The 24,436-nt window shown below is 40.0% G+C and overlaps 1 protein-coding gene across 2 annotated transcripts in view; it reads right to left on the bottom strand.

Annotated features, from left to right (window-relative positions):
- Positions 1-10,091: 10,091 nt before the first annotated feature.
- Positions 10,092-24,436, bottom strand: part of ENTREP1 (endosomal transmembrane epsin interactor 1) — a 64,703-nt gene continuing 50,358 nt past the window's right edge. The window contains exons 9-11 of one of the 2 annotated variants that reach the window (XM_088475704.1): positions 15,177-15,314; positions 12,577-12,866; positions 10,092-11,660 (exon numbers count right to left, since the gene is read on the bottom strand). In XM_088475704.1, coding sequence (XP_088331830.1) covers positions 11,460-11,660; positions 12,577-12,866; positions 15,177-15,314 — 629 coding nt within the window. In that variant the 3' untranslated portion in view covers positions 10,092-11,459. The remainder of the gene's footprint in view (positions 11,661-12,576; positions 12,867-15,176; positions 15,315-24,436) is intronic. The other variant, XM_088475706.1, reaches the window with a different exon arrangement.

Raw genomic sequence — 24,436 nt, 5'->3', positions numbered from 1 at the left:
ATACTGGAGACCTGCATAAGGTTGTTCTCTCCTGTGGCACACGGGGGCACTGCATATGGGCACTACGACAGGGGGCTGTCCCTAATCTTTATTTTTACCTTACATTAATCCCATATGGACCCGCCTCCTCCCTGGAACACTTGAGGGGGGGGGCGCCGTAGCACGCACATTCTTCGGGCACCCTGGCTACACGCTACTCCTCTGCCAGGGCCGCCTGCATGCATTTGCCCCCCAGGCTAAAAGTTGCCAGCCAGCCCCTGCCCCTGACCAACGTCCATCCCCTAACCAACTTCCCTCACCTAACCACCCGCTCTTCCCTGCCCAGCCTCCCTCCTCCCCTGTCGAAACCCCGCCTGATGTCTCCCCATCCTCTGGTTTTAATTATGCTGCCTCATCCACCCGAGGACCTTCTGAGAGTGGCATTCCAGATTTGGCTGAAGATGTGCCTTAAGGTACATAGTAAAGCAGTCTGACTTTAAAATGTTTTTTTTTGTTGTTTGTATTTGCTGCAGTGATTAATGCATGGTGAAATAAGATCTATCTTAGGGCCAGATTCAGATAAGGATGGATTTGTACTGCTACACACAAACAGCTGGGCAAATCCATCTATCTCCGATGTAAATACCTCATTGAAAATGGAGCCATCACACCCCCATTTGCATAAATGGGTCCCAAGTAGGGCCCTACAAGGCAGCTTGTCAATCACACTGCAGTTTGGCTGGTCTACAAGAGAGAATGCAGGAAGCATTCTGTACATGTGCTTAACGAATATATAACTTATCTTGTGATGAACATACATCTCAGAATTAGTCTTTAGTCAAGTCCTAATTTTATTGTAAGGCCCTCATTTATAATTTAGTTGCAAAGATTCACAAGAAATTTTGATAATTGACAACTATGCTCCCGCTAATCACCTACAAACAGGGCCGTAACTAGGGTGGTATGACCAGTGCCATGGCACAGGGCACCACAGGGCAGGGGGCGCTGTTTGGACCTGTCAATTTTCCTGTTTATTATCATTCTCACTTGTAGCTTCCTCTTGTATTATCCCCAGCATCTCCCCTATCTCTTCCTTGGCCCCTCCCCATGAGGCCATGGCCCTTTTTCAGGTGCACTATCTTATGCCCCTATATAAAAAAATGTGTGTGTGTGTTGGGGGTGGCGCTAACTCTCTCTCTGGCACAGGGCACCAAAAATTCTAGTTCTGGCTCTGTATTATTTTGGCCTATGCAACAGGATGCAAAAATAGTGTGCAAGATCTAATGTTTTATTATCTGTATTTTTACATTTCAGATGCAGAACAACAGAGGCATGATAGGGATGTGGCTCTTATGGGAGAAGTGCTCCATTTGCGTGAAAGTATTGTGGAGATGTTGGGGTCTGTTGACCAAATTTAAAATTTAATTTAAAAGGTTATTTTTATGTTTTTTTTTTTAAGTTGCTTTATATATACGATGTGTTGTGTCATTATTATATGTTAGGTTTGCATATTTTATACGTGAGTATGTATTGACTATGGGGCAGATTCATCAAGGATGGCAATTGCAAAGCTGCACATACGCAGGTATCTTTGCAATTGCAATCCTTGCTATTATGCTAATGGAGCAGGAGGTGTATGACAACACCTGCTGCATTTGTGATGCCTGCACAGTGACGGAGGTTGCATGCTGGAATCACCATTGCAACCATCAGGACCTTTGGTGTTTGATGGTTGCAATGGTGTACAGTGCCTGGCCTATTTATGTGTATGTATGTGTAAGTATGACCCATTCTGCAAGTCGCATAATGGGTCCTGCACATGTGCAAATTGAAAATAATTGTGATTCTGCATTCAGCATACTCAGAGGTGGGATGGGGGGGATGTAATTATTTGACGTTATAAAATAAAGATTACATTTTTAAACATTATGCCATTTACGGTCAGGGTTCGGGGGAGGTGCTCCAGCTCAACACAAAAACCTTTGATGTAGTGCTTGCTGTTGTGGTGTAAAGTAAACAGAAAAAAAAATCTACCATGATTGGTTGTAATATAAGTTTAATTAAAAAAGGTCTGGAGTGTCTGTGTGGGTGTGTGTGTGTATGTATATGTATGTATGTGTGTGTATATATATATACATACAGTATTTATACTGTGTATATATATATATATATATATATATGTGTATATATATATTAGACACACATTTATTTATATATATAATTTAAAAAAAAAAGATTAATATGGAAATAAGTGAAAAAATACAACAGTCATATAGAGCAATAGACTATAGATTGGAAAATTGTCAAGTTCAAAGTTACAATTAGTATTAATTGCGTGCTCACAACAAGCAATCAATACTAACCTAACATTGAATGCTGTGTAAAGACTGCTTCAGATCCCCTTACCAGTACGGAACCTGTAGTCAATTGCGTTCGTTCATGAATCAGATTGCAAACGTTATTATATTAAGTGCGTATGTAAGGGGAGGTGGGAGGATTCATTCTATGATGGACGGTTTCCTGTTTTATTCTGCTCGATCTGCGTATGCTATTATTTGCATATAGACGCACGCACTTATTGCTTGCGTATGCAATATTCCAATCCATAGTGAATCAGGTCCAAAGTCCATTCAAATTCTGGGCACAGAAAATTTGCGATGGATGCACGAGGCAAACACATTTTTAGCATTGTCTAAGTAATTAATTGAATTGTTAATGTTGAATTTAGTTATGTTTTGGCATATATCTATAGGAAGCAAATGGTAGAACTTGAGAAGGCTCATACTCACTTTAAAAGTAATATAAGTGAATATGTATAATAAATGTATAATATGTATAAATATACTATATAGCCAATCCAAAGACTTATCTAAGAAACTTCTTATACAGCGGATTTTACAGATGACATCCATCGCCAGCATGGGAAAGGGTTCACTGCCCTGAGGAAGAGACACTGTCTCGAAACGCATTGGTGGCGTGCGATAGAAGTGAGTTCTACATATTCTGTGAATTTATCCAGGGTCTCCAGTACAGAAGGGTCCTGGGAGAAGTATCCAGAAAAATCCAACATTATAACGACAGGCCCGTTTTATATTGGACATCTGGTAAAATTCCACCGTTATTTTTAAATCTTTGGCTGTTGCATTTGGATTTTGAGTGAAAACTATAGATTTTGTGTTATATACTACACTATGTTTTCTATGTTATTCACCCTATATGACATGAAAATTATCTTTCATTATACCATACATCTGATTGGGAGGATAACAGCCTTTACATTGAATCAAGAAAAGTATCTCTCCTTAATCCACATCTTGCACGTTTATTTGTGACATAGCGCACCTCAGTGATCTAATCTGTTTGTGCACTTTCTACTAAGACACCCATGGGCTGCGGTGCCAATCTGTCGATGTGCGTATTAAGATGCATGGCCACCCGTGTCAGCGCTATTGTGTCTGGGTAGTCACCACTGTGTTACCACCCAGAAACGGTAACTGAAAGTCACTCTGTGTCAAAATTCATTCTGCGTCTTAGAACTGTAATAATTGGGACTCGTGGGCAATGCGACTCAGATGCATTCACATACTGAAAACATTGGCAACTTCCGTCCAACATCGACACTGCGTCCATTTTTGAATCAGGCCCATAACTGGCCAAACACCAGAACTTTTCACCAACCCATGCCTGCTTTTGCCAAAGATTTCTCACTTCCATTAAATAACGGTTACTGCGAATAACCTGGGGGTGGTCCTTGGCTGGAATTTTTTGGGGTGCCTTGCTTCTCGGACGTGTAGGGACGCTGGTATAGAGGAGCCTTGACGACGGCCCAGCGCTTATTCATATATTTACAAATGTATGTAAACCAATACCTCTGAATTTCTATTATCATGTAGGATTCAAGTATTTTTGATTTATCTGCAGTGTGCTGGGGGGCAATTTTCTTTTTTCTGTGTTCAGTGTAAACCCAGCCCTTTACAAGCACCTGTAGTATATTAAGCTGATTGAGCAACTACCACATTTTTTGCTTGCAGTTTGGAGGCATGAAAGGAGTCAGCATTAGGAGGAGGTGCTGATCCTTATAGTGCCATGTGGAGGTTTTTTGGGGTACCTCCAAGGTAAGTTAGCTCTCAGCTCATACAGGTACTGTTATCATGCAGTACATCAATTTGTTATTATATGACCCAGAGTGGGTGCTACTATTATGTAGCAATAATTATTTTGGGGTGAGCGTCTGGGAGTGGGGCCCCCGGGTTTGTTCTGGCTGGACCTTGCTCATGGCATCACCACTTAATTCACATAGAATATTTTTTCACTTTTCTATGCGTTTGTGTATTATTTATGTCATTTTAATTCTTTTACATCTCATTAACACTTATTGATTTATCCTTACACACCTATCCTTTAACACTTCACTATCACCTTTTTTCCCCTTTTCATGTGATGCCCTGGGGGTGGTCCTTGGCTGGAATTTTTTTGGGTACCTTGCTTCTCGGACGTGAACCCCTTAATTTTAGGGATGCTGGTATAGAGGAGCCTTGACGACGGCCCAGCGCTTATTCATATATTTGCAAATGTATGTAAACCAATACCTCTGAATTTATATTATCATGTAGGATTCAAGTATTTTTGATTTATCTGCAGTGTGCTGGGGGGCAATTTTCTTTTTTCTGCGAATAATTACTTATTATGATGATGGCGATTACTCAATAGGATTTATCTAATAATCTTACTAAGGACCTTGGATATATTTATACATAATAATTAGATCACCGCTAAGATGCTTTTCAAGGGTAAACAAACTTAATTTTCCTCATCTGTTTAAAATATTACTCTTTCAATAACTGTATTAATAATATATAGTATGCCTCTGAATCCCTATAGCCCAAATCTGTGCCTTATGTTCAAGATGTGATATAACTAGTGACTTATACAATGGGAATGCTATGTTTACATCATTGAGTAATGCCTTTTTTTTCTTACATCCCAGAAGTGAAATTGGCTTTGCAGCCACTGCCTGGCAATGTGTGCTATTACTCCGCTATTTATCAATTAGTATTGCTAAGATCTTTTTCATTTCAGTTGTTTCCAACTGTATTCCATTAATGTGTAGCTACCATAATTACCGTCAACATCCTGAGCACGTAAGCAGTTTATACATTGTATTTTTGTATCCACCTAGATCACCTTATTGTCTAAATATTTCTGTAGACAGTTAATATTCTGCTCTGTATTATTGCCACTTCATAGTTGAGTGTCATCAATTAATTTGGACACCTTACTTTCTATGTAACTAATACCAATACATATCACTTGTAGTATCCCTTCCAACAACTGTAGCACTTAGAAACAGTGCTGCCAATAGAAATTGTGGGGCCAGTACAGATAAAACAGTCAGGGCCGCTCAGCCTCTCCATGGCCTCCGAACAATTAGACACAGAGGTGTAGCATGGATTCCTGGCATCCAAAGCAAGCAAATGCTTCCACCCACAGTACTACATGCACCTCATAGCATGGATACCATGGTTACAGTCAACAGTAATCTTATAAAGTATTTATTAAAGAAAAAATTGTGCTTACCTGACATATTTGGGTTCAGCCATGTGGTGTTGGCACACATAAGGAGGAGGTGCAGGGGGGCACACATATTTAGAATGGGAGCAGGGTGTGTGGTGCACTGCACACCCTGTTCCCTTAGTATACTTACCTTGTGCCAGCAAGCGGGTCCCTCCTCCCCAGCGTCCCCATCTTCCCAGTGACATCTTCTGGAAGATGGCGCTGCGCAATGTAAGCAAAGACTCTGGCACTGTGCTGAAGTCTACTCACCTGCGCCACCTAGGGTGCCCCCCTTTCTTAAGCCACCCATGTTGCTACACAACATATTTAGTAAAATTGTTATTCCCTTGCAAAGAAATATGATTTTTTTTTTCTGGGAATTAGATTTATGCTTAATAATGCCTGTAAAGGCATTATTTTGTTTTAAAATTGTAGTTTTGTGTCACTGAAAGCTACAATATATATTATATATTGTAGTATACTGTATGTGCACCACCAGCTCTACACATGTACCAGACCGTCAACCGCCAAAGCACATAAGGTGACACAAAGGGTGGGAGCTTGTGATATGGTCTTGCATCAGGATTGCCATCTCCTTTGTAATTATTGAAACATATAAATGATAGAAGTCAAGGCCCCCATATACCAGCGACTGATTGTCGCAATTTGGAGATCCCCTGATGCCGTGGTTGGAGGATAGGAGAAATCCAACATGTTGGATTTCACTGATTTGCTGATCACAATCAAATAAATATTTGCGTGATTTGCAAATAGGTGACTTTTAACATGACGAATTTCACCATTCCTCCGATGGATCGGCAAATATCGATTGCCCAATCTTCGGATCGGGCCATCTGTCAGCTGGTGTATGGGCCCCATTGGTCCAATGAATCTTATAATGTCTCTGATTTCTATGTGTCTGTAATTAAAAGAGCGACTTTGTAACTAAGCATTGAGGACTGGAGGTTATTAAACATTTATCTCTGATCAGGTCAATGTGGACATTTTTTCTTAGGTGCTAAATCCATGAAAATCAATTCGGTAACTCCAATGTTGTTGGTAAGAATAGGTCTGCTGAGCACAGTATTTACTTTTTTTGCATATGATTATCCAAGTAAAAGTATTTACTCTTTGGTGAATATGTGAAGTGTTTTATTGCATTGTAAAACTAAGTTTCTGTTGTGAGATAAATTATATGAATAGTATGTTTGTCTGTAGTTCCCTTTCATATTAAAACACTAGGGGTGTCATATAGGTTAAAGCAGAGGTTATTAAAAACTCCACCATTACAGTCCACATTTTAAGGATATTCATGCTTGAGCACAGGTGACTTAATGACTACCTTAGTCAATTGATTTAACCATCTGAACTCAAGCATGGATATCCTTAAAACCTGGTCTGTAATGGCGGAGTTTGGGAACCTCTGGGTTAAAGAATTTACTTGACACAGGCGGCTTTTGCATTGTTGCCACATGAAATGATTTGATCATTCAGTTTTTCTACTTGATCATTTGCATTTTAAAACGACAATCAGGGGAGTTTTCTATGAAGGAGGAAAAGTATGAACATGCCTGTTATTATTAACAATAATTATATAGCACCTGCCCTAGTGGAGCTCACAAGCAGACAGGTTACTATTTTCAGAAGAAAAAAGGAGAAAAAGAATGTCTTTTTTGTTGGCGCATTATAAATTTTACATTTAAAATATAACCTTTATTAATATTAAAAGTTTCTAATGCCTCACCAGTGAAAGATACATGTAACAATTGTTATTATTCTAATTATTGAAGCAACCTTGTCAAGTGAAATATAAAACAAAAATATATTCAAAATAAGAACAAATAAATATTAAAAAAACACTGATTCACTCTGCTGCCCTATGAATAATATTATAGGTATAAATAACCTTCACTTATTAGACTATATGTGATTAAATTATGTGATTAAATTAACTCCTCCTCTAAAAAGTTCCAGTGCCAGTATATCACTGTGAATTATTGTTAACACAAATGCTAACTTAGGAGGGTTTAAATATGATAATAAAATTACAATTAATGTGGATGCATTAAATCATCATAATGTGAATAAATATTATGAGTGTATTTCACTCAAAAAAGTTGTATAGTAGTCAGTCGATAGTTATTTAAGATGTTAAGAGTGAAGATAAATTATTTCCAGCTCCGATGCTCCCTTAACACACAAGCCTTGAGACTGAGGGCCTGATTCAGACCCACTCGCAAGCGGCTGTCTGCTCGCAAGTGGGTCGATGTTGTGCACTGCGCATGCGCACGACGGCGGGAGCTCCGTCGTGCGCATGCGCCAGACGCGACGAGCTAAGGACTTTCCTTCGCTCGTTGTGTCTGATCAAAGGGGGCGTGCTGTCGATGTTGATTGACAGCACGCCCCCTTAGGTGGGCGTGCCTCCCTGACGGGGGCGTTCCCAAGGGAACGCCTACCGTCAGAAGCCGGCCCACTGACATCACTAGTGATGTCAGTGGGAGTGATTTTGGCTCTGATAGAGCCAAAATCACTCCGGGCCTTGCGGTTGAAAAACTCAACCGCAGGCTCCGGCTCGCAGTGGCGATGGTCAAGACCATCGCGGCCATCAACCTGCACGCTCGTACAGGCTGTGGGTGGTGACCCACAGCTATACGAGCGTCCAGGAGGACGCTCCATAATTATGGAGGACGGCCCTCATTCAGAGCGTGCGCTCTGCTCAGAGCGTACGGCTCTGAATGAGGGCCTGAAACATTTGTTTCAATAATGTGTCAGAATTATTTATTCCAGAAAACGTTGATATATAGTAACAATGTCTCACATTAACTATCTTTTTCAAGGTCTCTATTAACCATAGAGCGGGTAACAGTCTAGGGAATAATAAATTGAATAAATAGATGTCTTATTATTACTAATATTGTAGGGTCCCTATTGTTAATAGCCTGCTGTTATCTCTACCAAATGTGTGAAGGGATACATATCACACTTGTTTTAATGATGTTTCTGGAATTAGTGCTTAGATTACGTCAGTGCTCGTGTTTTCAATCATCCGAAGTATGCACTTCCTTTTAACATGAAACTGCAGTCGGGGGAATTTTTCTGGCTTCACACACGCTGTAAGTATTCAATCAACGTTCCATATTGCTAATTGTTTTGTTAAGTGTATACAATGTAGCATAGCTGGATGTTTAGGTTTGTGTTCACATATGTTAATGAAGATAGGATTAATTTATGTGATGGTACATACATCCTCCTTTTGTCATACGCCTCTAAGACAAGACTGTTGACATGACAAATGTTTCAGTCTCAAGGCTTGTGCGTTAAGGGAGCATCGGAGCTGGAAATAATTTATCTTCACTCTTAACATCTTGGATAAATATCGACTGACTACTATACAACTTTTTTGAGTGAAATACACTCATAATATTCATTAACATTATGATGATTTAATGCATCCACATTAATTGTCATTTAATTTTCATACTCATATTTAAACCCTCCTAAGTTAGCATTTGTGTTAACAATAATTCACAATGATATACTGGCATTGGAGCTTTTTAGAGGAGGAGCTAATTTAATCACATATTCTCAGTCTAATAAGTGAAGGTTATTTATACCTATAATATTATTCCTAGAGCAGCAGCACATAGTGAATCAGTGTTTTTTTTAAATATTTATTTGTTCTTATTTTGAATATATTTTTTGTTTTACATTTCACTTGGCAAGTTTGCTAGAATAATAATTGTTTCATGTATATATGGTGAGGCATTAGAAACTTTTAATATTAATAAATAAAGGTTATATTTTAAATATAAAATTTACAGTCGCCAACAAAAAATACATTATTTTTCTCCTTTTTTCTTATGTTTACTCATTGTCTTCTGGCAGCACCCCCACTTAAAGAAGTGCATAAGCTCATTATATAGAAATGGGGTTTATTTTGATGGAAATATACATTTATATTTATTGATTTGACTAGTGCAGAAGTCCCCTTCCCCTTTCCCCTTATTGTTTAAAGGTTACTATTGTCAGAAGCCAATTAACCTATATCTTACCACTATATCTTTGGACAATGGGAGGAAACTGGAGCACCAAGAGAAAAACCACTCAAATACAGGATGAACATACAAACTTTACACAGATTCAACCCTGGTTTGAACTAGGGATGTGCAGGCTCGGATTAGTTCGAATTTTCTCGCCAAGTTCAGATTTTTCCCACCAAAAATTGGGTCCTAGATAGAGGCAAAACATCATCTTTCATGGACAAACATCATCTTTCTTGGACTTTTGTCCAGGAATGATGTTTGTCCATGAAAGATGACGTTTTGCCTCTCTCTGAGACCCGATTTTTGGCGGGAAAAATCCGAACTTGGTGCGAAAATTCGAACTAATCCGAGCCTGCACATCCCTAGTTTGAACCAAACTAATGACCCTTGCACTGTGAGACAGCAATGATAATCACTGTCACACTCACTGTGATGCAAAAACTGATCTAAAAAGTATTTATTTACCATTTAAAAAGTATTTTTTTTTATTGTTACAAAGTTTGTATTTTTCTGTGCTTTATTAAGAGCATAGACAGTGCTATAATCTTTATTGTTAGTTTTGTTTTAATGTTAAGAGCCGATAGTCTAAAATAGATGCATAATTGCCTACATAACATAACATATATTTTATAAAATGTTATTAACTAAACCACGCCCCCACTATTACTCATTAGCATAATAAGAAGTTGATAATGTGATATAATGGAGTAAAAAGTAGGACCAAGTTAAAGACAAGTTAAAACAAAAAGTAATATCCCTACTTATTTTTTCATTAAGTATTACTCTGATATGAATGTATTGTATTCATCTTCAGTAAAATAGAAATCAACTATTCTGATGTATACTGTGATTTATTAACATGAATGGGAGCTGCCACATTGCTTATCCTGCCAAGAAATATGTATTATTTTCTGCTGTCTCTATTGCAACAGTGCCAATTACCAGTGCCACTGTGGTCAAATTACCATGAAAATGTGGCTTATATGTCTTCATCAAAGCATCTCACGGAGATGGGAATCATTTTGTTGTATTTATCACATAACAAAATATATAAAGAGTCATAAGACACTAATATCTATACTGGACCTAAATACTAAAATTGCAACTGCTACATTGCAAGATATCACACAACACAATTTATTTATGCATTCCATTATAATTTTTTCAGGAGAGCCAAAGCATCTCTAGGGAAGATACATAGGAAAATAAACAATTTTTGCATTTTATTACAACTCCATGGGGGCGATTCAATTCCCATTGATGACCGCGATATGCCGTTCTGGATCGGCATATTGGGACCAGCATCATCCAACATCTCTATTTTGTCCGTGCATGCTATAGAGGTGCGACGGAAAACTAGTATTGATCAGCCAACCTTAATAGCCAAATATGCACGCAGCCGAACATCACGGTGAGGTTGGGTGGCACATAACCTGGAATCGAATTGCCTCCCATGTGTTTAAAGTACATACGCTTATAACATGATTGCATCTTTAGCATAAAATTGTCCCACCAGGATAAGGCTGCAGGTGTGTGCTTACAGTGCAATATAACTCACAGTATTACAAACCCCTGAGGTTCTCCTAGTCTATACCACTTTTTCCATATGGGGTTCCAATGATTTCATATATAGTATATTACATTTCAATTTCCTCAGTTATTTAGTCCACTCTTCTGCAAAACACATAAATTAGTTCCACTTTATGCAGATTGACCTTTGGTAATAAACAGGAAAACACATTGTCAATATTTAGCAAAATCTTGAACTATGTAAATGCAGCACATAATTGTATATAAGCTCTTACAACAGTTGCTTGCCCTATGTTTTGAAGATCATATAACTTTAATTGTTCATCCAGTGGCTTTCTGTCTCTTATGACTCTCTTACAGTATGGTTTCAAGCACAACTCCAATGAGACTGTGCGGTCTTTCTCTGGCAGTCCTCTGACTGTTAACGCTCCCTTCTCTATGTGTTTTTGCAAAAGTGCTTATATCTCCACAGCTGTCCAAATGGAGCACGTCTGGGTGCTTTCTTCTTGGAAATCTTTGGGCTGCTGCAGTGGCTTGTTGGCTTGGATCCATCACCTTCACAAATGTGTGTAAACAAAAATTAGTCTGAGATACAATGGTAAAGGCAACAGCAACACTTACGTCATTCACTAAAATTGCTTTATAAAAAAATATTAACACACACACATGCAATAAATATGTATAAATTGTTGATCAGTTACTGGTTTCAGAACACATTTAAAGTCCTGAATATGGGCAAAAGACTGCTGCTTTTCTGTCTTGTTATTGAAGACTCTAGTGCAGAACACCAGGGCTATAGTGAGGGGTGTGCGACCGGTGCTACCGCCCAAAACGCAAGGCCGAGGAGGTAGCACCCTGCAGAGGTCAGAGCACATGTACCTGACTGCTCCCAAACCCCTCTTGTGACATCATGATGTCACATATGTTCTGGAGTTGGGTGGGGCCAGCACAAGGCATGGAAGTGCTCTGCTATGGCCTTACAGAACACACATATGAACACTTGTATAGACAGCTTAATTGTGGTGTGAAGATTGTTGAATGAAACAACTCTCATTGTTCATGAAAAAATGTTACTAGTTGGCTGAGTGCAGCAACGAATCACAAAACAAACAGTGTGTAGTAATGCTCTAGGATAGCTACTGCAAGTGACCAGTTCCTATCATGCTGTATTTGTGCAATTGGAAAGCAGTGAGCTGAAGACACATGCCAAAAATGAATTGTGCCATTCCATATACTTTAAAGAATGGGGCCTAATTTAAAATTTTAAATATTTTTATACTACCTTGATCTACTGTAAGTTCTATGATCTTTACTCACCCATGTAAAGTACTGCACACTTTAATACACTGTCGGGATAGCTCCCAGACTCACCTTATTACAAATGATTTAAACACAGTAGGAAACAAGCGTCTTGTCATATAGTCATTTGTTTTTCTCAAGCAATAAAGAGTTTTACATTTATTTGACCTACCTGATCGAGAAAGTTGGCGCTTAAAATGGCTTCATCCATGTGTTCTTCATCTGATTTCAATACAGTTTTTATGCTTTCTACCAATTCACGAATGTCTGCAGACATATGACACGAGGGCTCTTCTAGGAACCTTGTCACCAACAGTTTAGTGTCCATGTAGGATTTGTAATCAACAAGAGATCTGGGTCTTGATCTAGCAGCTTTTGCTCTTAAAGCACGTCTTAGAGTTACAGCTCCCAAAGGCGGCCTTAGTTCAGTCTGAGTGGCAGCTTCACAGCTTGGCACTGCTGCTGAATGCAGAAAGGCAGAAAATAGTAAGTTATTTACATTATTACGTCGTATTCATCATCTTAAAGAATATATCATATATATTGTGATGTTAATGGTGTAGGTGGCACTGATGGAATGTAGGATCCTTCACCGCAAGATTAGTAAAAGGTGTCACCACACCTATGGGCTGCTTGAAGAGCTCAGAAAGAAAGGATCTGAAGGGAGAGCCTAATGAGGACTGTGTATGCCTGACAAGAGGCAGGAGACCGCAGTGGACTAAGGTAATTCCTCTATGGAAAAGAACGTGCAAAGCAGCCAATTGGACGGCTCTAGAGTAACCTGCAGGATACTCTTAAGAGAATATGCAAACAAGAGAAGATGCAGGATAGAGAGAGTAATCCACTGGCTAGAGAGGGTCCAAGAAGTAAGATAGTGCTGGGAGTAAGGGCTGGTTGATGTTTTGTTTTCTTTAACGATAGTTTTAATGGGTCAGTGTTAATTAAAGCACTTCCACGTTGGATATGCACTGACCTAAAGACTGCTACTTAATATAATAAGAGTTCATGCACTTGCCTTGAGTATACTGGTAATATGGATTGTGTTTTTGAGATTGTGTTATGTTTTTTGTTTTCTATCCATGTGAACTGGCATAGCATCTTCTTCAGCTGAGTTAGCCAACGTCATTCTTGTAATTTCGGATAATAATTTCTAATGTTACTTTTGAGGCAACAACAACAAAACAGCAAATCTATAAAGAACTAGGTGGGGCACTGAGAGCATGGCTCAGAGAAAACAAATTCCTCAGTTCTAGCTTTTCCGACTTCTTTTCTCTGTTACCAAACTGAAATTACTAAAGTCTGTATTTGAAGAATGCAAAACTATTTTTCACTCCACTCTGCATTCAAATCATGTCTGCTATTATTATTGACGATTGTATGAAGCAAGCCCACAGGTAACCCTAGTGCTGTAGAAAAAAACACATAATATAAATGCAGACATGCCCTCCTAACAAGTGGAATATGGCAGAACTGAGACAAGATGAGTGAGTGTGGCTCATATTGGAGATTGTGAGAGCGGCAAGGATGTACCAGTCTTCAAATTGTACAGTTGGTGTAATGGTTAACATTACTGCCTCACACCACTAAGGTTTTGGGTTTGATTCCCACCAAATATTCTCTGTAAAGCACCATAAATATGATTTGTTGCCACACTGCAGGGGAGGCTTCAACAGTGACAGTCTGGCAAGTAGCCTATTCGGCCCAACAACATCTGTCCCACATATTCAACCCATCCACATCCCGCCAATATTCCACCCCAGTCCGCCCACATTGTACCTTCATACCTCCCACATCCCGCCTGCCCAAACCCTGATGACAAAATAAATTGAGAAAAGTAAACTCATGCAGCTTGACGAGACTACTGGCCTACCACAAACAGGCCTATATTTGTCAATGCTACCCTGCTGGTGCCCTTCCCCCTCCATCTCTGTCACCTGGGGCATGTTTCCCGCCTGCCCCTCTCCCACCCCCATTGGCTTTGCCCCTAGTGAATACTTTTGAGCATGTTTGTATTAAAAGCATTAGGTGGAATCTTCCACTTTGTCTTTGACCTTTGCCCGCTGCCTGATCCCCAGGAACACTTCTCCTGACTGTACATGGTTGCTGCAAAAGTTCCTTAGAGGACATTACATGTAAACCTAGAAACCTTCTGATTGGATCTCTGCCTGTAAGTTCCCGTCTGTTACAGGTGCAATGACTTAGAGGTGTCTTCTTGTTTGACTCTTCTGACCCAGGTTGTCTATAGTGGACTTGAATTCTTGCTTGGTTATGTCAACTATATTTGCTACTAGCCCTGACTTAGCTAAGTTTGCAATGCCCTGTATGAGTTTTACCTTGTTTTCACTTCTGTTCTTCTGCCTGGAGTTACTTCTTCACACCAGATTTTCTCTTGCCTTGACCCTGTTATTGTCTCTGTCCCTGGCCTTGTTTTCATTACCACCTAGTGAAGATCTATGGGGATGAACACCTAAAAAGACCTGCAGAAGTTTTGGTGGGGCAATAGAGTGCTGCTGTGTTACCACCTCAATGGGAAAGGTGCTGCTATAGGTGAAATGCATGATTAGCCTGATCTTTGATCAGGGTTCTTACAGATTCTGTTGCATTTGTGAGAATAAATATACTACATAGACTATGCTGTGTGATTTATTAAAGTGTAATAAATCACTATATGCATTTATAGTCATTGAAACTGTTAATCAATTTTTTGGTTATATATCACTTCTAGAAGCTTTATCTCGCCCCTCTGAAACACATACACAAGCCTGACATTACCTCTTTCAGGAGAATCATGGATGATTGGATCACTGTGGGATCTCTTTCGTGACTTTTTGGCTTGGTCACTTCCTGTGTCTTGCTGTGCAGTGGGTTCAGATTCTGGCATCATTTCTGCATTGGAACAGCAGGCAGCTTCTATACGTATGGATAACAGTTTAGTTTACATTCTTGCTTAAGGCGCAAACCGTTAATACTATTTATATCAAGCCCTTTAGTAGCATTAGTCATCCATCTAAGGCAGTGTTGGCTAACCTTGACACTCCAGCTGTTGTGGAACTATATATCTCAGCATGCCCTGCCACAGTTTTAGCATGCCCTAATAGCAAAACTGTAGCAGTGCATGCTGGGTTATGTAGTTCCATAACAGCTGGAGTGTCAAGGTTAGCCAACACTGATCTAAGGTATACAGGGCCTGAATCAGAGATAGTCATAATGGCGATGTGCGTCGGAGTCGCACTGCACATCTGTCAGGGACCGCTTGTGGCTGGTAACAGGGGTATGTGTGTGGCGACTCAAACGCAGGCATGTCGCAACCATTTTGGGGCCATGTCACAGTCTTTGTTTCCGATCCCGTATCAAGGGTACGGCGTCTTAGTTCTGTCAGCCATTCTGCAAGACCTTAGGGTTACTGAGAATTCCTATGGTTGATTACTGTAATTGTGAACTACTTTTCATTGTGAACTTGGAAGCCGATCAATTAGCAGGTTGAGATAATTCTCCAAGGAGGTCTTTCTTATTGTATTCCTCATACTTTGGCAAGGGCGTATGTGTTAGACTATTGGACTTGCCGCGTTGTTTAGTTCCCATTAATTCTATGTCATAATGATGAGCACCTAAAAACAAGAAACATCGCAAACGAGTGGCCATCTTACCTGGTACTCTCTTTGGCTTGGGTATGAAACACCGGCAGTCGGGATTCCTACTGTCAAAATGCCGTCAGCGGCATCCCGATGCTCGGTATCCCGGCAGCAGTCGGATAAGTATACTAACCCTCCCCTTCTACCCCTAACCCTCCCTCCTTGCACCCTAACCCTCCCCACCCCGCACCCTAACCCTCCCAATTAATGCCTAAACCTAACTGTCTCCCCTTAGTGCCTAAACCTAACCCCCCCAGGGGTGCCAACCCTAACCTCCCCCCCCAAAGCCAAAGCCCGCTGTGCTGCCTAAACTTAATTCCCCACTCCCACCATCCCCTTCCGCGGCTAACAGCTAACATGCCCCGGGGTATCTTCGATCAGGATGGCGGCTGTCAAGATTCCGGCGTCTGGATTTAGATAGGCGTCGGGATTTTGACGCCTATCTTTAGTCCTGGGTCAAGCTTCCGACGTCAGGATTTCGACAGCCGGCATCCCGTCCGCCGGTATACTGACTACATCCTCTCTCTCTACAGGACTGACTGAAAATGGAGAATAGCAGTGGGTGGTCAGTCACCAGGTTGGATTTCTGTCCATAGAAAAATTTATGGAATTTCGCAACTCCCCACACCAAAGACTCATAAACAATCTGTGCATATTTTTCTAGGCAGATATTACAGCTCATACTCATATGCAAATGGCGTTTTATTTTTATTTCTCAAGGTGTGTGACAATACCATAAGGTGAATTATAACATGCTAACACGATGAGCAACTGTGGGACAATATGAGTTTCAAGGTATAGCCCAGGCGCTGAAGAGTTGATATATACCAAACAGATTCAATGTGGTTGTGTGGGGTAGTCAATCCCACTAAATAGAAAATGCATAAAAGATAGAGCAACCACAGATTCTGTTAGTAAAAATCACTCAAACCAGTAGCAGCAATGTATATAGTAAAATGAATTGTATCTTTATTAAGACAAAGCAACCAATGCTTAATGATTCAATTAGAACAATAAAACACACATGTAAATAATGAAATTACATATAAATGGTGGTTCCTAGAATGTATGAATGATAAGTCCCGGACTGTTAAATAAACATTTAATGAAACCCTCTGAAGAACTCCTCCATGGACAAATATAATTTTTGAACTGTTGTTAATTAGTTCATCATCCGGTAATAAGGTCAAAATGTAATGAATGTATGTCGGTATTACCTTCCGTGTAGTTGGATCAAACCCAGATCTTTGTTTTGAGCCACAGTGTGATGATGGTTGCCGTGGCCGAGGATGGCTGGCCTCCCGATCTCAACCCAGCTGACGATGGAGATGCAGAGGGGAGTGGGTGGTCGCTCTAGTAATCCAGGTCCGGCGTAGGGGGGGAGAGACAATGAACTCCGTGCTCTGTAAATTGGTGGGCCGTCTGACCAAGGTGCACGCGCTCTACCCGGCTAGCGGGGAGACTTTGGAAGGATTGTGTAACGCCGCTCTGAAGCTCCGTAGCAGAAGGGTATGGAACAGAGGGCTCTGCGTCCCGGATGAATGTGGAGGATGTTACACTGCAAGCTGATGTAAATGGCTCAGAACTTGCCAAGCGCAGTGTATAAAACGTGCAGAGGGAGCCAGTGGTGAAGATCCAGGGATCAAAAACCGGGTAGGTGTAGCGGTATCAAGCACCAACGCGTTTCAACGTCCTTCTGACGCCTTTTTCAAGGTGAATGAGGCATTGCAAGTTTGGACAATTTAAGTACCTTCAGCACTTAATCGGCATTAAATACATATGAGTATAGTTAATTACTGGTTTGAGTGAAAAGGCAACAATTTGATCCTATTAAAGGGACACAGGCAACTAATAAAGCAGGAACTTTATAAATGCACATACATATATTAAATGGTAAAGACGAGAACATAAAAACAATAATTCTGAAAGAGAACAGACAAGAAGATATGTGTATACATACATATACATGCATAAATGGGCACACACACATATATATCCATATATACACGTATAAAAAGAAGCATATTGATAATAGCTTAATTACATGTATCTTAATGTAACGAATAGCAAATTGAAACAATCAGCAACAGATTTATTTATATCTATGAAGTCTATATCTAATGTTAAATAAAATGAATATGAATAAAAAATAAATAAAATAAAATAAGAATATCACTTGATGTAATCAAATAATAGTATTTAGTTCAATTTGCTCATTAAGACCGTCAGGGTAGAGACTATTAAGATTGAAGATCCAGTAAACTTCTCGTTTACATAGAGTTCTGAATCTGTCTCCTTGTCTAGAAGTAGGCGATATTGATTCTATTCCTATAACTCTTAGGGAGCATATATCACCCTTATGTTTTATCCATAAAGTGTCGGGAGACACTATGTAAAAGGTTTTTCTTTAGGATATTCCTCCTATGTTCTAGGAATCTCTCTTTTAAACCTCTAATGGTTCTACCAACATATCTAACATCACTACAACTGCACAGTAACACGTACACCACATATTTAGTGTTGCAGTTAATAAATTGCTTGATGGTGTAGCTCTTATCCATTCCCTCAAGATTAATAGTTTTTGTTTTATTTAATGCATGGTGACATGTGATACATCTAGTAGAACCGCATTTATAGAAACCGGGAGGTCTGGATGGAAGCCAGTCTGATCCGGATTCTAAAGTCATAATAGGAATCTTTAAAGTGCTCGGTACAAGTATGTTTTTAAGTGATTTATTTTTTCTATAAATGATAGTAGGTTTCGTTGGTAATATTTGTTTCAACACATGATCGAATTTTAACATAGAGTAATTTTTCTCTATAATACTTTTAATTTTTCTCGAAGAGTCATTATAGGTGGAAATGAATGCAAAATTACTCTCTGTATTGTGTAAATGAGATTCTCTTGTTTTAGGTTGTAGTAATGATTCCCTTGGTATAAGTAAGACTTGATTATACGCTTTTTCAAGCAGATCTCGAGGATAACCTCTATCTAAAAAATTCTCACAAAGTGTTAAAGCTTGTTTGGAAAAATCTTCAAGATTGCAACAATTGCGTTTAATACGCATGAATTGTCCCTTAGGTATATTGGTTTTCCAAGGATGATGATGACAGCTTTTAAAGTGTAGATAGTTGTTAGTTCCCACTTCTTTACAGTGATTAGTAGTTATAATGTGTTTATCACTAATTGTGAGAGTCAGATCCAGGAAGGTAACCAGATCCCTGCTGTATGTGTGTGTGTGAAGGAAAGATTAAAAGAATTAGTGTTGAGGGAAGAAACAAAGGATTGTGCACTAATAGAATCCCCATCCCAAATTATAAAAAGATCATCTATGTAACGACCATAGAAGACCAGGTTCCCCCCGAACTCGCTCCCCCACACATGTTGGGACTCAAATTGTCCCATGTATAGGTTCGCGAAGCTCGGGGCGAACCTGGTCCCCATGGCCGTCCCAAGCACCTGTAAGTACAAAGTGTCAGTAAAAATAAAATAATTGTGAGTTAGAATGAAACGAATAGCTTGAAGAATAAATTCCTGATGTTGAACGGATAGGGTTCCATCTGTAGACAATGAATTTGCTACCGCATTAATCCCCAACTCATGGGGGATATGTGTGTATAGCGCTTTCACATCAAGCGTGAGAAAGGCATACCTTTCGTTCCAAATGATATCTTGTATAGAATTCAAAAAATGTGTAGTGTCTTTCAGATGGGACCTTAACCGTGTAACATGTGGTTGAAGAAAAGAGTCTACATAGTGAGATAGATTGGAAGTGAGGGAATTAAGTCCAGAAATAATAGGGCACCCAGGGGGTGTAGTAAGAGATTTGTGAATTTTGGGTAAATAATAAAAAATGGGAGTGACAGGAAAAGGTATCAGCAGGAATTTGTATATCTCCCTGGTAATGACTCCCTGCTTTAAGGCTTTATCCAATAGAAGAGTAAACTCATTAAGATATTCTGCTGAGGGATCCGAAGCCAATACTCGGTAAAAAGTAGTATCTTTCAATTGCCGGAGGGCTTCGAGAATATAGTCGTCTCTATTTAGAACGACTATACCTCCTCCCTTGTCCGCTTCTTTAATTACTAAAGAGTCATCTTTACACAACTCTCGGATAGCTACCTTTTCCCATTTATTTAGATTCGGATCCTTCGCCTTATATGTGGAACAATTCTCTTTGAAAGATACTACTTTTTACTGAGTATTGGCTTCGGATCCCTCAGCAGAATATCTTAATGAGTTTACTCTTCTATTGGATAAAGCCTTAAAGCAGGGAGTTTTATATACTGTAGTGCAACTTTGGTTAATTTTTGGGGCATGGGGCCCCCTGGATTGCCTTTGTTCATCTGTTTCAGGGCACCGCATTATAACACATTTTTCTTTTATGACACTTTTTAACCCTTCACTGTTTATTATATATGTACCTCACTTTTTTTTCATTCTTTATATGCAGCAGTAGCTGCTCCTAACTATCTTTCACACTGCATTTTTCTTACTATGGCGGTGCCCTGGGGCAGCTTAGCTGGGCTAGTTTGGGGTGACCTGCACTCTGGATTTGAATCGTAGTATGTTAGGGACCTACCCTACAGAGGTTACCTGGATATGGTGGGTAGGCCCATAACCTTGGCCAAGATTATGCTAAAAACCTCTATTGATTGCAAAATTGTATTGCATTTATATATTATTAATAATTTGGAGTTGTGCACCTGAGATTTGTCTGTTTTTGTGCCTACAATTAGTCTCATCAGGTAGCACCTCCCATTATATATATTCAGGGTGTGCAGTCCAGAAACCTTCCCATATACGCCATTTAATGTGCTTTATTGCACACCTGAGGGAAAGGAGACGCCCTCAGTCTGGATTAGCACCCCTACCTTATTGGTTTAAAAGCATGGAGTTTTGTAATGAATATGCACACTGGTAGTAGGCACAATTCTAGGTAAGTCCTACAAGTTTTATATACTGTATTGCAACTTTGGTTCATTTTTGGGGCATGGGGCCCCCTGGATTGCCTTTGTTGATCTGTTTCAGGGCACCTCATTATAACACATTTTTCTTTTATGACACTTTTTAACCCTTCACTGTTTGTTTATTATATATGTACCTCACTTTTTTTTCATTCTTTATATGCAGCAGTAGCTGCTCCTAACTATCTTTCACACTGCATTTTTCTTACTATGGCGGTGCCCTGGGGCAGCTTAGCTGGGCTAGTTTGGGGTGTCCTGCACTCTGGATTTGAATCGTAGTATGTTAGGGACCTATCCTACAGAGGTTACCTGGATATGGTGGGTAGGCCCATAACCTTGGCCAAGATTATGCTAAAAACCTCTATTGATTGCAAAATTGTATTGCATTTATATATTATTAATAATTTGGAGTTGTGCACCTGAGATTTGTCTGTTTTTGTAATTACATGGTGCCCCTTCTATAAAAGGGAAAGAACATTTAAGTTCCCTGGTCTTGTATACTAGATGGATAGAGAGAGGTGCCCATTAATATTGTAGTTAAGGGAAGAAATCTTAAAACTTAAGCCGCATACACACTTAACGATATGCTCCAAGAGCGATATCTTCAAGTGTTTCTCCTGCACTGCCGGGCTCAATGTCGTTAACGACATTGAGCATGCACACTGAACTATATCATTCAGTGATGGCACCATCCTGTACTTGCAGAACCTGACGATATCGTCAGGTTGCCCTGTAAGTACAGGCAATGAAAGACATCGTTAACGATCTGCAGGAGCGCGCATCGTTAACAATGTCTTGCATACACACTGGACGATATTGAACGCGATGAACGATAACAATATCGTTCATATCGTCCAACTTATTGTCTAGTGCAGAGGTTCCAAACTTTTTTGAATGGCGGCGCCCTAGAGTATCACCATTGTTTTCACGGCACCCATAAGCCAAACGTTTGTTATTAAGAAATTCAGAAAAAAATGTAGTAAAGTGAAGTAAAATGTGCTTACCTGTCATCCTTCGGTTCAGTTATGTGGTGGTGGACAGGTTTGCGCTTCTGTTTGTCCACATATTTACAATACATTGACCATAAATAATTTGATTTGGTGCTGGCCCACCACCCAGAGGCACCCCTGCAAGTGTCCCGAGGCACCCCAGGGTGCCACGGCGCACAGTTTGGGAACCACTGGTCTAGTGTGTATGCGGAATTGCTGTAGCTAAGGCTCTACTAAGAGAGAGATAGAAAGTAGGGAAAGGTTCTTAACCCACAAAACCAATGAGAGATTAGTTACACTCACTTAACAACTAATTTGTTAGTGGTTACTGTTAAAATACCTTGTTATGAAATATGGTACAGATTTATTTATCTATATTAGGTGGTTTTAAACTGTGCATTATGTATGTGAATGTTTACTGTTTGAATTAACATATTCTGGAAAGCCGTTGATGTGACTTTTTTGACCCAAAAGTATCTAGAGAGTAATTTTCTTGAATAATAGAAGTTTACATAAAGAAAGGGTATGATTATTTGTGTCTGGACTAATACTCCTTATCGCTCTGGTGGAATAGAAGATATGCAGAACTGAAAAAGCATGGAGGAATTCCATTACACATAGACGGACCGGAACTCGCCATTACCATCAGACCATCGATTGTCGACCCTAGTCCTTTGTGTTTATTTATTGTGAGGTATTTATTTGAAGATTTCTCTACTTCCCTCTGCAGATATGCTTGTGCCAGGTCAATTTTCATGTAAAGGTTCTCCCCTGACAAAGATATCCTTGATTTTGGTAGGGGATATCGCAGTATGTGCAACACTGAATTTATCGGACAAACAAGAAAAGACACTGAGCGCAAAACAAATCAGGTAAGTGAGTCAAACAGTCTCCAATGATCCGGAAAAAAAGTTCAAATATATACGTCTCTGAAGTGAGTAGGAGGATAAATATTTCCACAAGGAATCTGAATTTATTGTTCTCTTAAAATCCCCACAGATTTGAATGCTTCCTGATTTGCCCTTTTAGAAAACTGGTACTATCAGTGTGGCCCACTCACTCCATTCTAACGGAAGAGCAACCCGTGTCTACTAACTTACCTGCTTCTTCCTCCACTCCTGGCCAGATATAATATGGCACTGAGGCCCTGATTCAGAGCCGGACGCTCTGACAGAGCGCTCGCTCTGAATCAGGGCCGTCCCTGCTCCTTTTTGGAGCAGCGTCCTCGCCGCTCGCATAGCTGTGGGTGACCACCCACAGCTATAGCGAGCGGCCAAAATGATGGTCGCGATGGTCAAGACCATCGCGACCATCGGGCTTGCGACGAGACCCTGCGGTAGGGTCTCGCTGCCGCAAGCCCAGGAGTGCTTTTGGCTCTATCAGAGCCAAAAGAACTCCCACTGACATCACTAGTGATGTCAGTGGGGCTGGACCCAGACGGTAATCGTTTCCATGGGAACGCCTCCGTCTGGGCAGCCACGCCCCCAGCACGCCCACCAAAGGGGGCGTGCTGTCAAATACCATCGACAGCACGCCCCCTTTGGTGCGAGACCCTTAACGAAGGCTTGGCCGTCGTTATTTGGGTCTCGCGCATGCGCACTTGGGCACCATCGACCCGCTTGCGAGCGCGTCAGAATCAGGCCCTGAGTGTGCCTTGTAGAATTTCAGGGCAGCATTAGATACTAGCTCATTGCAGACTTTTATGACTTTAGAGTATATAAGAAAAGAAAGCACAACAGAATTGTCTTATGTGCTGCACACAACCAAAAAAGATTTGTTCAAACATGACTTTTATTATTTTCATCATAAATGTTAACATGTTAAAAACCAGCACATTTTGAAGATTTTTAAGATTTGTGAGATTTGCGGAAGGAATAAAAAAAATGAGGACTCTTACCTTGGGTAGCTGATGCCCCAATCAGTATCTAATAGAACAAGGACACTATTATCCTTGGACTTTTCAGCTGAATTACCTCCCTCTAAAGCAGTGTTTCCCAAGTTTAAACTTCCAGGTTTTGAGGATATCCATGCTTGAGCACAGATAGTTACATTAAAATAACTGATGTACTAATTAAGTCACCTGTGCTTAAGTATAGCTATCCTTAAAACCTGGACCATTAGTGTGCCTTGAGGACTGAGGTTAAATACTGCTACAAGTTTTAATAAAATATGAATTCCTCCAACATTCCTACTATTATGTCACCATTCTATTGTGTTTATGGAGTTCAACAAAATTAATTCTTATTTTCTGCTCTGCAATCTCTAAGATGTTCCTGAGGTTAAACAGACTACTCAATAAGTAAAATTAGCATGAAAATCATTCAGGTGTTGTATATTTTCTTTCACAGTTTAAACAATTCACTGATCATTGTCGCAGAAAATTAAAATGTAAGGTTAGAGCTTAACTCTTGCTGTCCACAAGAAAAATGAGGTTCCGACAACC

Source organism: Taudactylus pleione, unplaced genomic scaffold, assembly GCF_031769625.1.
Source record: "Taudactylus pleione unplaced genomic scaffold, aTauple2 ptg000177l, whole genome shotgun sequence".
NCBI classification, from domain to species: domain Eukaryota; kingdom Metazoa; phylum Chordata; class Amphibia; order Anura; family Myobatrachidae; genus Taudactylus; species Taudactylus pleione.
Note: the sequence above shows the minus strand (reverse complement) of the source record. Positions and strands in the feature narration are given on the sequence as shown.